General features: G+C 49.7%; 1 protein-coding gene and 1 long non-coding RNA gene across 2 annotated transcripts; both read left to right on the top strand.

The window, feature by feature from the left end:
• The first annotated feature begins 475 nt into the window (after positions 1-475).
• On the top strand, positions 476-2,486 carry LOC119812908. Its single transcript, XR_005285128.1, has 2 exons — positions 476-1,922; positions 1,972-2,486. It is a non-coding gene; the product is annotated as an uncharacterized LOC119812908 (long non-coding RNA).
• A 1,655-nt stretch (positions 2,487-4,141) lies between these two features.
• On the top strand, positions 4,142-9,023 carry Birc5 (baculoviral IAP repeat containing 5). The gene is made up of 4 exons (XM_038328004.1): positions 4,142-4,333; positions 4,667-4,776; positions 6,792-6,909; positions 8,606-9,023. The coding sequence occupies exons 1-4, from the start codon at positions 4,223-4,225 to the stop codon at positions 8,693-8,695; spliced, it is 429 nt and encodes a 142-aa protein (XP_038183932.1). The 5' UTR covers positions 4,142-4,222; the 3' UTR covers positions 8,696-9,023.
• Positions 9,024-10,474: the final 1,451 nt, after the last annotated feature.

The raw sequence follows: 10,474 nt of genomic DNA, 5'->3' as shown, positions 1-10,474 counted from the left end.
AAAGCAGTAAGCTCAGCATAGTGAAATTTGGGCCATTCAGGGCTCCCTAGCAAGACTCCGGAATCCAAGAAGGGCTGGCAAGATGGCTTAGCAGGTAAAACCACTTGCTGAACAACTGACCATTTGAGTCCCAAGCCTGGATCCCAAGATGGAAGGAGAGAACCAGCTCTCAAAAACTCTGGCTTACACACAGGTGCCATGCTATGCAGGTTCACAGACAAACACACACACACACACATACAATAATAATAGTTTTTAAAATTAAAGGTATTGGGCTGGAGAGATGGCTCAGTGGTTAAGAGCATTGCCTGCTCTTCCAAAGGTCCTGAGTTCAATTCCCAGCAACCACATGGTGGCTCACAACCATCTGCAATGAGGTCTGGTGCCCTCTTCTGGCCTTCAGGCATACACACAGACAGACTATTGTATAGATAATAAATAAATAAATATTTAAAAAAAAAAACTCTAAAAAAAAGTAAAAAAAATAAAATTAAAGGTATTGTTTTTAAAATTTAAAAAATCCCCCCCCAAAAGAAGTTATTGGCTTAAAAGAAGTCACAGAAGGCCTGTGGGGCTGACTGAAGGCCTCGTCTTCACAGGACAGGAGAGACTGTGTCCTTCATCTCCAGCAGCCGGTTACAACAGGCAAGGCAGCAGATTATTTTATTTATCATTTTCCTTAGGTTTTTTTTCTTTTCGAGACAGGGTTTTTCTGTAGCTTTGAAGCCTGTCCTGGAACTTGCTCTTGTAGACCATGCTGGCCTCGAACTCACAGAGATCCACCTGCCTCTGCCTCCCAAGTGCTGGGATTAAAGGCGTATGCTACCATCAGCTGGCTAGGTTTTTATGAAATTATTTAACAGACTGAAGAGTTTACCATTACTTGGTCTCCTTGCTTTGAAAATGGTGGAGAGTTGGCCCGCTGACTAGGCCCCTACTTGATAATGGTCTTTTCCTGGTTCCCCAGTGGCCCTGCCCCTGGCTTCAGACTACAGAAGGTGGTTCTGGAAACCCAGAACCCCTGCCCTGGCCACTGGCCCTTCGTGTGCACTTAGGGTTGTTGGTGTTTTTAGCAGGGAGGCCCTATTAAATTGCTCTGACTGCCTGGGAAGCCAGACCTCTCTTGGGTCTCTCGGGTTGCCTAGCATCCAGTAGGTTAACTCCAGAATCTGATTTCACCTGGACCCAGGCACCTTCCAGTTTTTTTAATATTTATTTATTTATTATGTATACATTATTCTGTTTGCTTGTATGCCTACAGGCCAGAAGAGGGCACCAGACCTTATTACAGATGGTTGTGAGCCACCATGTGGTTGCTGGGAATTGAGCACAGGACCTTTGGAAGAGCAGGCAATGCTCTTAACCACTGAGCCATCACTCCAGCCTACCTTCCAGGTTTTTCCCAGTAGCTCTGAGTCTCCACTTACCCACCAAATAACCTGGCTAGAGCAGGAACAGGTGGGTCAACAGACAGGTTCCATTACATAAGTGACTGACAAAGGTTGGGAGGTTTGAAGCTGGTTACTGAATAATCGGGGTGGGGGTAGGAACGCCTGGTCAGACCTTGACCATCACAAACCTTTACCCAGCTCTCTCACTGACTGTAAAAACCCAAACAGCCTGGCAGTAGTGACCCACACGTTTATTCCCAGCACTTGAACTTGGGAGACAGAGGCAGTCTCATCTCTGAGATGGAGGCCAACCTGGTCTACAGAATGAGTTTCAGGACAGTCAGGGCTACACAGAGAAACCCTATCTTGAAAAACAAAACAAAACCAAAAATCATCTTGGAATAGGAGCCATGGCTCAGTGGTGAAGAGAGCACTTGCTGCTCTTGCAGGGGCCTGGGTTCAGTACCCAGAACTTATATGGAAGCTCACTCCTGTTCCAAGGGAATGGACACCCTCTTCGGGCCTCTGCGGGTACTGCATACACACATGTGGATACAGCACCCTCTTCTGGCCTCTGCAGGCACTGCATACATACATGTAGGCAAAACACCTATCAAGTCTAAAAAAAAAAAAAAAGTGCGCTGAAGGACAGACAGGCCTGGCTAGCAGATGACCAGCACTCAGGAGGCACAGGCAGGCGGATCTCTAAGTCTGAGGCTTGCCTGGTCTAAAAATGAAATTAATGAACACCTTTTGCATAGACACAAATTATAAGCCGCTCAACTGTTTTACAGTCTGAGGTGAGCTAAGATCCAAATGCCTTAACCTCACAGTGTGGTGACACTATGCAGTGCTTTAGAGAACAAGGACTCTTGGGACGTCAATTGGCCTGACTGACAGTGCAGGCACAATCTGGCCCTTTCATCTGACCCCAGGTGACCGTTGCTAATCTCTGTTTTCCTTTCCCAACTCTGTCTCACAAAATTCTCATAATTTTCTTATGATTAAGATGAGAAAGAAACCCAGCCTGCCAGCTTCTTACCCAGCTCAGAACGGTGGACACTGTCAGAGAAGAATAAAATCTATCAGAAAACAGTGCAATTGCACATGGTGAAGGCTGTGTAACAATCACTGTACGTTGTAAATATGCTCTCATCATAAATACTATTAACTACAAGATTTTATGAAGATGAGGAGTCTAGCTTGAATTTGCTCTTGAGGCTTTGAATCGATAAATTGTATGTGGCTTGTCTTGGGACTGAAAAATTGCTGTTTTCTCTATGCCAGTCTGAAAACAGAGCCTAAGTGTCCTATAGTCCTCATGGAATAATAGATTTGGCTATGAAGCATATCCTAGTATATTTTCTATATATCAAAATTATACAATTTAATGAGAAGTCGTTTTCCTGACTTACCTACAGATATATGTACCCATAGGATTGAGATGTAATCATGAGATTACATGTGCAAATTGCATGAAAATGCGTGGCATTGGGGAGATTCCACGGCTGTTTTTGCACATGTGAATTTACACACAGAAGCAAGTGGTTTCCAGAGCCAGCGTCCCGAAAGCCTTGCTTGAATAGGGTTCTCGCCATCAGAGAATTACTCATCTGGTGGGCTGACATGTGAATTATCAGTTACCATCTGCTGCATTTGTGTCACGGCCCACAACGGCTCATGACACACAGCAGCGCCTGAGACCTTTAAAAACGAATGAAAACGAGGACATGACCGCTCAGGGCTTCATTGTAGATGGGGCAAAGTACAGCCAGAGGCTCTTGAAGAGTCCAGATTGAACCTGGCCATGGACAGGGAGGAGGAGAGAGAGAAACAGAGGGCCTAGGACCAAGAGAGCATGCAGCTGAAAAGAGAAGCTAGGGGAAGCTCAGCTCAGCCCTTGGGTTCAGGGTAGCGGGAGAAGAGCCGGGAGCAGCCACAGGTGGTACTTGTCCCAGGTTTCTTTGGAGCCTGACAAACACCGCTCTTTTGCTGTCTGGTCGTACATATGGGGGTCCTGTACTTCTTCACAATTTGTGAGGTGATCTGGCCCACATCGCTCCACTGGCAGGGAGCCTACAAAGGTTAACCTGTAGAAAAGAGGTCTGTGTCTCGGGACTTGCCCAGCCAGCAGCTCCTTAGAAGCCACTGCAACCTCAGGCGGCCTGACCGGAACAGAAACACTGTAAAGGGGCCTGCTGTCAGACTGCGTCATCAGCACCAAGCTCAGCCAGCAGTCGTATTCAGGAAGCCATAGCTTTGCTCTGCGCCCGGACTCGCTGTGGAGGTGTGTGGCCGCTCCCCTTTAGTCTGAGCCAAGCCGATGGTCTCTTCTCGGTTCCGGTATGGGCTGGGTGGGGCTGTGGACGTATCTAGCTAGCCGGAGCCTGCAAACAGAAAGTCGGCTGCAGGCAGGACAGACAGCCCGCAGAGCAAACTGAAGGCAGCGAAGCAGTTGCCGCTCACACTTCCCGGGCGGACCAGCAAGCAGGCACCGTCGCAGAGGACACAACTCCCAGCACGCCCCGCGCCGGCCACTCCCAGAAGGCCCCGCGCCGCCGCTCAAGGGGCGGGGCCTTTCCCTGCTCGCCGCGCGCGCGCCGTCCGCGCCCAGAAGGCGGCTCAGGCCTCGTAGAGGGCGTGGCCCGCGCGGCGCTCTCGCCCCCGCCCACTCCCAGAAGGCCGCGCGCCGCGACGGGGAGGCGGGGCGCTCCCGGCATGCTCTCCGGCGCGCCGCCGCCCGCGGGGTTTGAATTGCGCTCTCCGGCGGTCGGGCTGTGGTTCACGGCGGCCGGGCTGTGGTTCACGGCGGCGGCTGCAGGGGCAGCGTCATGGGGGCTCCGGCTCTGCCCCCGACCTGGCAGCTGTATCTCATGAACCACCGCATGTCCACCTTCAAGAACTGGCCGTTCCTGGAGGGCTGCTCCTGCACCCCGGAGCGGGTGAGCTCGCCTCGCCTCGGGGCGCCTCGGCGGGAGGGGTTGGGCCCCGGTTCAGGAGTCCCACCCTCGTTTTGCACTGTGAGCTAAGCTGCTTTGCTCTGCCCAGGAACGGGACGACTGCTTTGTCCTCGGAGAGGCCGCCCCACTTCTCCCCATTCTTCTTTCTGAGTCGCTAAGGCTGTGGGCCCCACTGTCATTAGGTCCGGTAGACACGGCCTCTTTCCACTCTCTCCAAAGAGGCCGCCCCAGCTCTCGTCCCGGAACGACTTCTGGGAATGATAGAATTAAAACCAGCCTGTTGATTGTGCTCACGAGCTGTGCTGTCGTTTTCAGATGGCGGAAGCTGGCTTCATTCACTGCCCTACCGACAATGAGCCTGACTTGGCCCAATGTTTTTTCTGCTTTAAGGAGTTGGAAGGCTGGGAACCAGATGACAACCCTCTGTAAGTCTCAACAGGTTACTTGCAATGTGTTTCCTGGTGCCCTGGTTCCATTGGGAACCTTTTGGGTTGAACTGGAGTTGGGGTAAAAAAAAAAAAATTGAATTTAGTAGGAGAGCATGGTCTTCTAATTTGCTGTGTGTTCCAGATTGTTGTTCTTGAACCTATTACATAGCTCAGACTAGTCTTGAATTTTCAATTTCTGCCTAAGTTTTTCTAGTACTGCCAACTTGGATGGTTTTTATCTGATGCGATATTTGTTTTGATTTTTGTTTGTTTTTGAGATGGGTATGTAGCTCTAGTTATCCAGGAGCTCCTTCCGAAGACCAGGCTGACCTCAAACTCACAGAGATCCACCTGCCTCTGCCTCCCGAATGCTGGGGCTAACCGGAGATATTTTAAGATTCGGTTTTTTGTTTTGTTTGTTTTTGATTAGCGCACACATGTGTGTCTTAGTTTCTGCTCTGGGTGTGGGCGTCAGATCCCTAGGAGCTGGAGTTATAGTCAGTTATGAGATGTGGCATGCTGGGAACTGAAGACAGGCTCTGCAGAAGAGCAGCAAGGACTCCTAACCACTATCCCATCTCCAGCCACAGATTTTTGTATATATTATGATTACTTTGTGTTTTGTTTTATGTGTGTGTGGATGCTGGTGTCATGGTGAGTGTGGGTGTCAGGGCAACTTTGGGGAGTCAGTTCTCTGTTTCTACTGTGTGGGTCCCTGGGATTGAACTCAGGCGAGCAGGTTTGGCAGCAAGCATCCCCACCTCCTGAGCCATTTGGGTGGCTCAGATTTTAAAGGGATTTGACATGTAATTCCTCTGAGTTTATTTAATTTTTAAATTTCTGTATATGATTGTTTCGCCTGCATGTATGTCAGTACACCATGTATGTGCCTGGTACCTTCAGAGGGCAAATTCCTGGAACTGGAGTTACAGATGGTGGGAGCTGAAGGGGACTCCCACACAGCAGGGTCTTTCTCCAAGACCCTGGATTAGGCACGGACCACACCCACACCACCTGTTTTCACCGAGCTCCTTTATTAAACAGAAGAGAAGTTACAGTGACTGCTTTCTGACTCAGGCAGAAAAACAGCAGCAAATGACCTTGCAGGGGTCTTTTTTGTTGTTGTTGTTGTTTTTGAGACAGGATTTCTCTGTAGCTTTGGAGCTTGTCCTGGAACTCACTCTACAGACCAGGCGGGCCTTGGACTCAGATCCTCCTGTCTCTGCTGGGATTAAAGGTGTACACCACCGCCGCCTGGGAGGTCTGTGTTAGAATGGGCTAGGATGTGGTGGTGAAGGAGATAGAAAAGAGGGAGAGGGGGTAGGGGTAAAGGCAGAGGGCAGGGGTATCTGCACAGGACAAAGGACTGCCTAGATAGAGAGGAGACATTTGTGGCACATAGGCAAATGGCGGTTTATAAAGGTAAAGGGGAACTCCGGTGTTAGGATGAGGTATTTAATTTTAATTGGGCATGTTAATTAGGTGAGCCAAAGGGGAGTTTTGATAGCTGGACTTTGGTGGTCTGCCTTGGGAGGAGGAAGTGGTTAAATGAGGGAATAGACCTTGGGGGCTAGCTTTAGGAATGTAATCTAATGGATTTTAGCAAGGCAGAGGGATGGGGGGGGGGGGGCAAGCCCTGCCAGAGCCATTTTTGCCAGCCAGGCTCAGGCTGGCTACAGTCCCTTCAGGTGCTGGGATCCAAACCCAGGTTCTGGGAAACCAGCCAAACCAGCCAGTGCTATTAACCATGAGCCATTTCTCCAGCTTTTCTTCTGAATTTGAATCATACAACGTTTTCTACTGATTGCTAAAGACTCCAGAAACATATTCTAGCCTTAAGGGTGGGGAAGACCCAGCAGAGAGAAGCTAGGCTGTGTGGGGTGTTCCTGGGATACATTTTGGACCTGATGCACAGCAGGGTGTGCCAAGGACAGCCATGATGATGGGAGATGGGTTGTCAGTGATGCGCAGCCACTGGCTCTTCTGACATGTTGGTTTATTGATTTTTCTAGAGAGGAGCATAAAAAGCACTCGCCTGGGTGTGCCTTCCTGACTGTCAAGAAGCAGCTTGAAGAACTAACCCTCAGTGAATTCTTGAAACTGGAGAAAGAAAGAGCCAAGAACAAAATTGTATGTATAGTTGAGAGTAAGGACAGAGAACAAAGCCACTTCCCCCAAAGCCCTGCAGGCCCTGCCTCAGGAAGTGCTCCCACCCCTGGGGAGCACGTGCAGCTAGATAGACAGGGGCTGTGCAGTCAGAAGACCTGAGTAGGATCACCTCACCTGAGTGGCAACCATTGTGGGAAGCCAGGGACACGGGCTGACCCTCCTGTGGTGGCAGCAGTGCGGGTAGAGTTGGCTAAGGGGGCAGAAGCAGAGGACCAGCTGAGCTTTGCTGCTTGTCCATTCACGTGGAGTTCCTTGGGAGGGCAGGTGGCATGGTGAGTCCCCAGGGAGGAGGCTCCCGTGCAGCCAAGCCTGAAGAGTTAGGTTGGCCAGAGTCCATGTGAACATAGCATAGTTTGCATAGATGGTTCACTGCTTATCTGACATTCAAATTTCACCAGGTAGCCTGTGTCCTTACGTGTTACACTTGGCAACCTTTTAGGGGGAAGATTCTGGGAGGGGTTTACTGGCAGAGCACTGAGAAGGAGCCAGATATTCTGCCCTGACCCTGAAGCTGGAAGGCCGGCTGCCAGCTGGACCTGGACCTGGTCCTGGTATTGTTCTGTGTTGCAAGGCAGAGGCTAGGACCTGCTGTGATGGTTATGAAGGTTTCTCTTCAGCTTGTAAGCTGTGTTCCTTGGTGGAGGTCGTTACAAAATAGCTGTGACACTAGACAATGAGGGTGACAGTTTGTTGTCTGGAGGAGGGATTGATTGGCGCATGCTCAGACACTCTGGGGATGCTGCTCCAAGTCCCTAGTATTCATTTTTGTTACTGATTTTCTTTTTCTGAAGTAGAGTTGGGTTTAATAAAGATATTTAATACAAGTTGGGCAGAGTCAAGAGAAAGGCACTCAGAAGAAATGACACCAAACACCCAGTGTCTTAACTTAGAACCATCTCTCCAGACTCAACCATTTTTGTTTTTTGAGATAAGGCTTCACCACATAGCCCTGACTGCATTGGACATCTCTGTGTAGACCAGACTGGCCTCACCTTCAGAGAGCCACCTGACTCTGTCTCCCAAGGGCTGGGATTAAAGGCCTGCACTACCATTTATTTATTTAGACTTTATTTTATTTGTGTGGGGTGTTTTGCTTGTGGAGGTCAGAAGAGGGCGTAGGATCCATTAGAACTGGAGCCGCCTATGGTTGTGAACCACCATATAGGTACCAGGAATTCAATTCGGGTCCTCTGGAAGACCAGCCAGTGCTCGTTACCTGCTGAGCCCTCTGCAGCTCCCTGTGGGTCTGTGGAGTGCCCACCACAAGGAGCACAGCCATTTTCCAGGGGCTTTTCCTTGTCAATTTAGTATTTTTAAATTAAGTTCTCTTTAACCCTGGCTTGGTGGTATAGGGTACAATCCTAGGGCACAGTCTCAGCTAATTTGGTTGGGTGAAGGAGGGGGACTGTAAATTAAAGGCTATCCTGGGCAACATGAATCCCTATTTCTTAAAAACATAAAGCAGATGTTGGGGGTATTTGCTTATTATGCATAAGACCCTAGGTTCAATTTCAAGCTATACACAAATAGTAACATTTCTTTTAGTAATTATTGTACTTAATTTTGTTCCGCTGGTAATGGAACGAGGCTTCACTCTTGCCTGACAAGCCCCTCCCTCTAGGCCACTCCAGGCCAATGTGTATGTTCACTATTGCAGGCAAAGGAGACCAACAGCAAGCAGAAAGAATTTGAAGAAACTGCAAAGACCATCCGCCATTCCATTGAGCAACTGGCTGCTTTGCAGTGAGCCTTTCCTGGGGAGACCTGGGCCCGAGTGACATGCCACATTGGAGCCACGTGTCCCAGCTGTCCTAGCCCAGATGGTATTTTAAAACTGGATGTCAAATACTAGTTTTGTCTTCGCTTGGAAGTGGCTCAGCCTGTATGCCTATCTCTCTTGATTTTTTGGCTTTGCTCTATTGTCACCTGGACTGAAGCAGTAAGGAAAGGAGTGAGTGAGGGGCAGGCAGTGTCCAGTAGCAGGACCTATGGGGTGGGAGGCGCCTAAGCAAGGCATTTCTGGTCTTGGCATCTCCATACTGGTAGCTAGCACGTCTGTGTGGTGATGTGTTGTGCTGGAGATCATCTGTCCTGTGATGTGAGTTTTCTACCGCAGGGTAATGGAATAAAATCATCAAAAAGCGATTGCAAACTCTGTCTTGGGAAAATGACTTGTTTGTTTTTTTGTGACATTGTTGGACTCAGTCCTGCTGCCCTACCTCCCAGGTGCTGAAACACTGGCTTGTGCCACTGCTCTCGGTGCTGCTCGTCTTAGGAGCTCGTAAATCCAGTGGTATTTAAGCTGCAATCCCAGCACGAGCTGCAGAACTGGACAGTTGTAAAGGAACTGGGGTTACAGCGTGATTCTTGTCAGGCAGGCTTTCGTTTCCTAATGAAACTCTGCAAGGAAGGTGTGATGGATGTGTTACCAACCTGGCAGGTCTGGAGTCGGCCAGGAGGTAATGGGCTTTTGGGCATCATTGTGATCACACTAATTGATGTGGGGTCCTTCCCGACCCTGCCATCCTGACTCCCATCATGACGGACTGCACCTTGAGCTGTGAGCACAGGAAACTCCTTCCTTCAAGTGCTTTCTTCAGAATATTTTCACACATCAAGACATCCATTCTGGTGACCTCCTGAGGCCTTAGGACAGCTCTGTGCAACAGTAATTCAAGGAAAAATAAGGGAACCGTGACACACAGTAGGAGCTGGGCCTCTGTTCCCACCTCACCACACAGAAATCAGAGTAGAGGGGAGCATAGCTAATGTAAGGTGTGAGAGCTCATGAAGGCCGTGGGCAAGCATAGCCTGGTGGGTGGCCAGCCCCACTCCTCTCGGCACTGAGCACCTTCTGACTCAGGAGCCAGCACACCTACATGGTTTCTGCTCACAGGCTCGGTCCATGGGGCTCCTCAGATCTCAGCAGGGAGGGATCAGACCCCATTTCCTGAAGTTAGCTTACAAAGTTCCCACTCGCTTTCTGAACACCAAGGAGGTGCTAGAAACATCTTTCCCACAGCAAAGCCCTGGCTGGCGGCAGGCTCCCTGGGCAGCTGTCTAGACGTGGGTCCTTGCCTCTCACACCTGTGCTGGTGGCTCTGTTGTCTAACTCTTCCAGTTCCTCTGCTCTTTCTGTTTTCTCTGGCCAGCTCAGCAAGTGGCGCCTCACAGACCTGTGGGTTCCACTTGGTTTGGGACCACCCATTCCAGTTACTGTCTCCTGGTCGTGGTCACATCTCTCAATGGATCCAGCCAAGTGCTTCCTTAGCATGTGTGAGCAGAGGCTTAGCTGCAATCTTCTTTATCTAAGGAAGACGAAAAGCTGTTTCTAGCCCGTGTATCTTCTGGGCTTAGCCAGCTGCATCCTGCAGAATGGGCCGTTTGGGCAGTAATTTGAGGTTCTTCTGAGGGAGGATGTTTGCCAAGCTCAGTAAAATGAGCTATCGTATAGCTGATGCCCAGCTGCTGGAGGATCATTTAGCTGACAGTTTTGATTGCTTCTCCAAACTCAGGCTGAAGACAA

The sequence above is a fragment of the Arvicola amphibius genome, chromosome 4, assembly GCF_903992535.2.
Source record: "Arvicola amphibius chromosome 4, mArvAmp1.2, whole genome shotgun sequence".
Taxonomy (NCBI): Eukaryota; Metazoa; Chordata; class Mammalia; order Rodentia; family Cricetidae; genus Arvicola; species Arvicola amphibius.
Note: the sequence above shows the minus strand (reverse complement) of the source record. Positions and strands in the feature narration are given on the sequence as shown.

Excerpts from the sequence above, each read along its gene's own strand:
- Birc5 (XM_038328004.1), top strand. The coding sequence starts at position 4,223 with ATGGGGGCTCCGGCTCTGCCCCCGACCTGGCAGCTGTATCTCATGAAC. Across the intron at positions 4,334-4,666 it reads GCTCCTGCACCCCGGAGCGG|ATGGCGGAAGCTGGCTTCAT; the intron begins GTGAGCTCGCCT and ends TGTCGTTTTCAG. Across the intron at positions 6,910-8,605 it reads AAAGAGCCAAGAACAAAATT|GCAAAGGAGACCAACAGCAA; the intron begins GTATGTATAGTT and ends TCACTATTGCAG.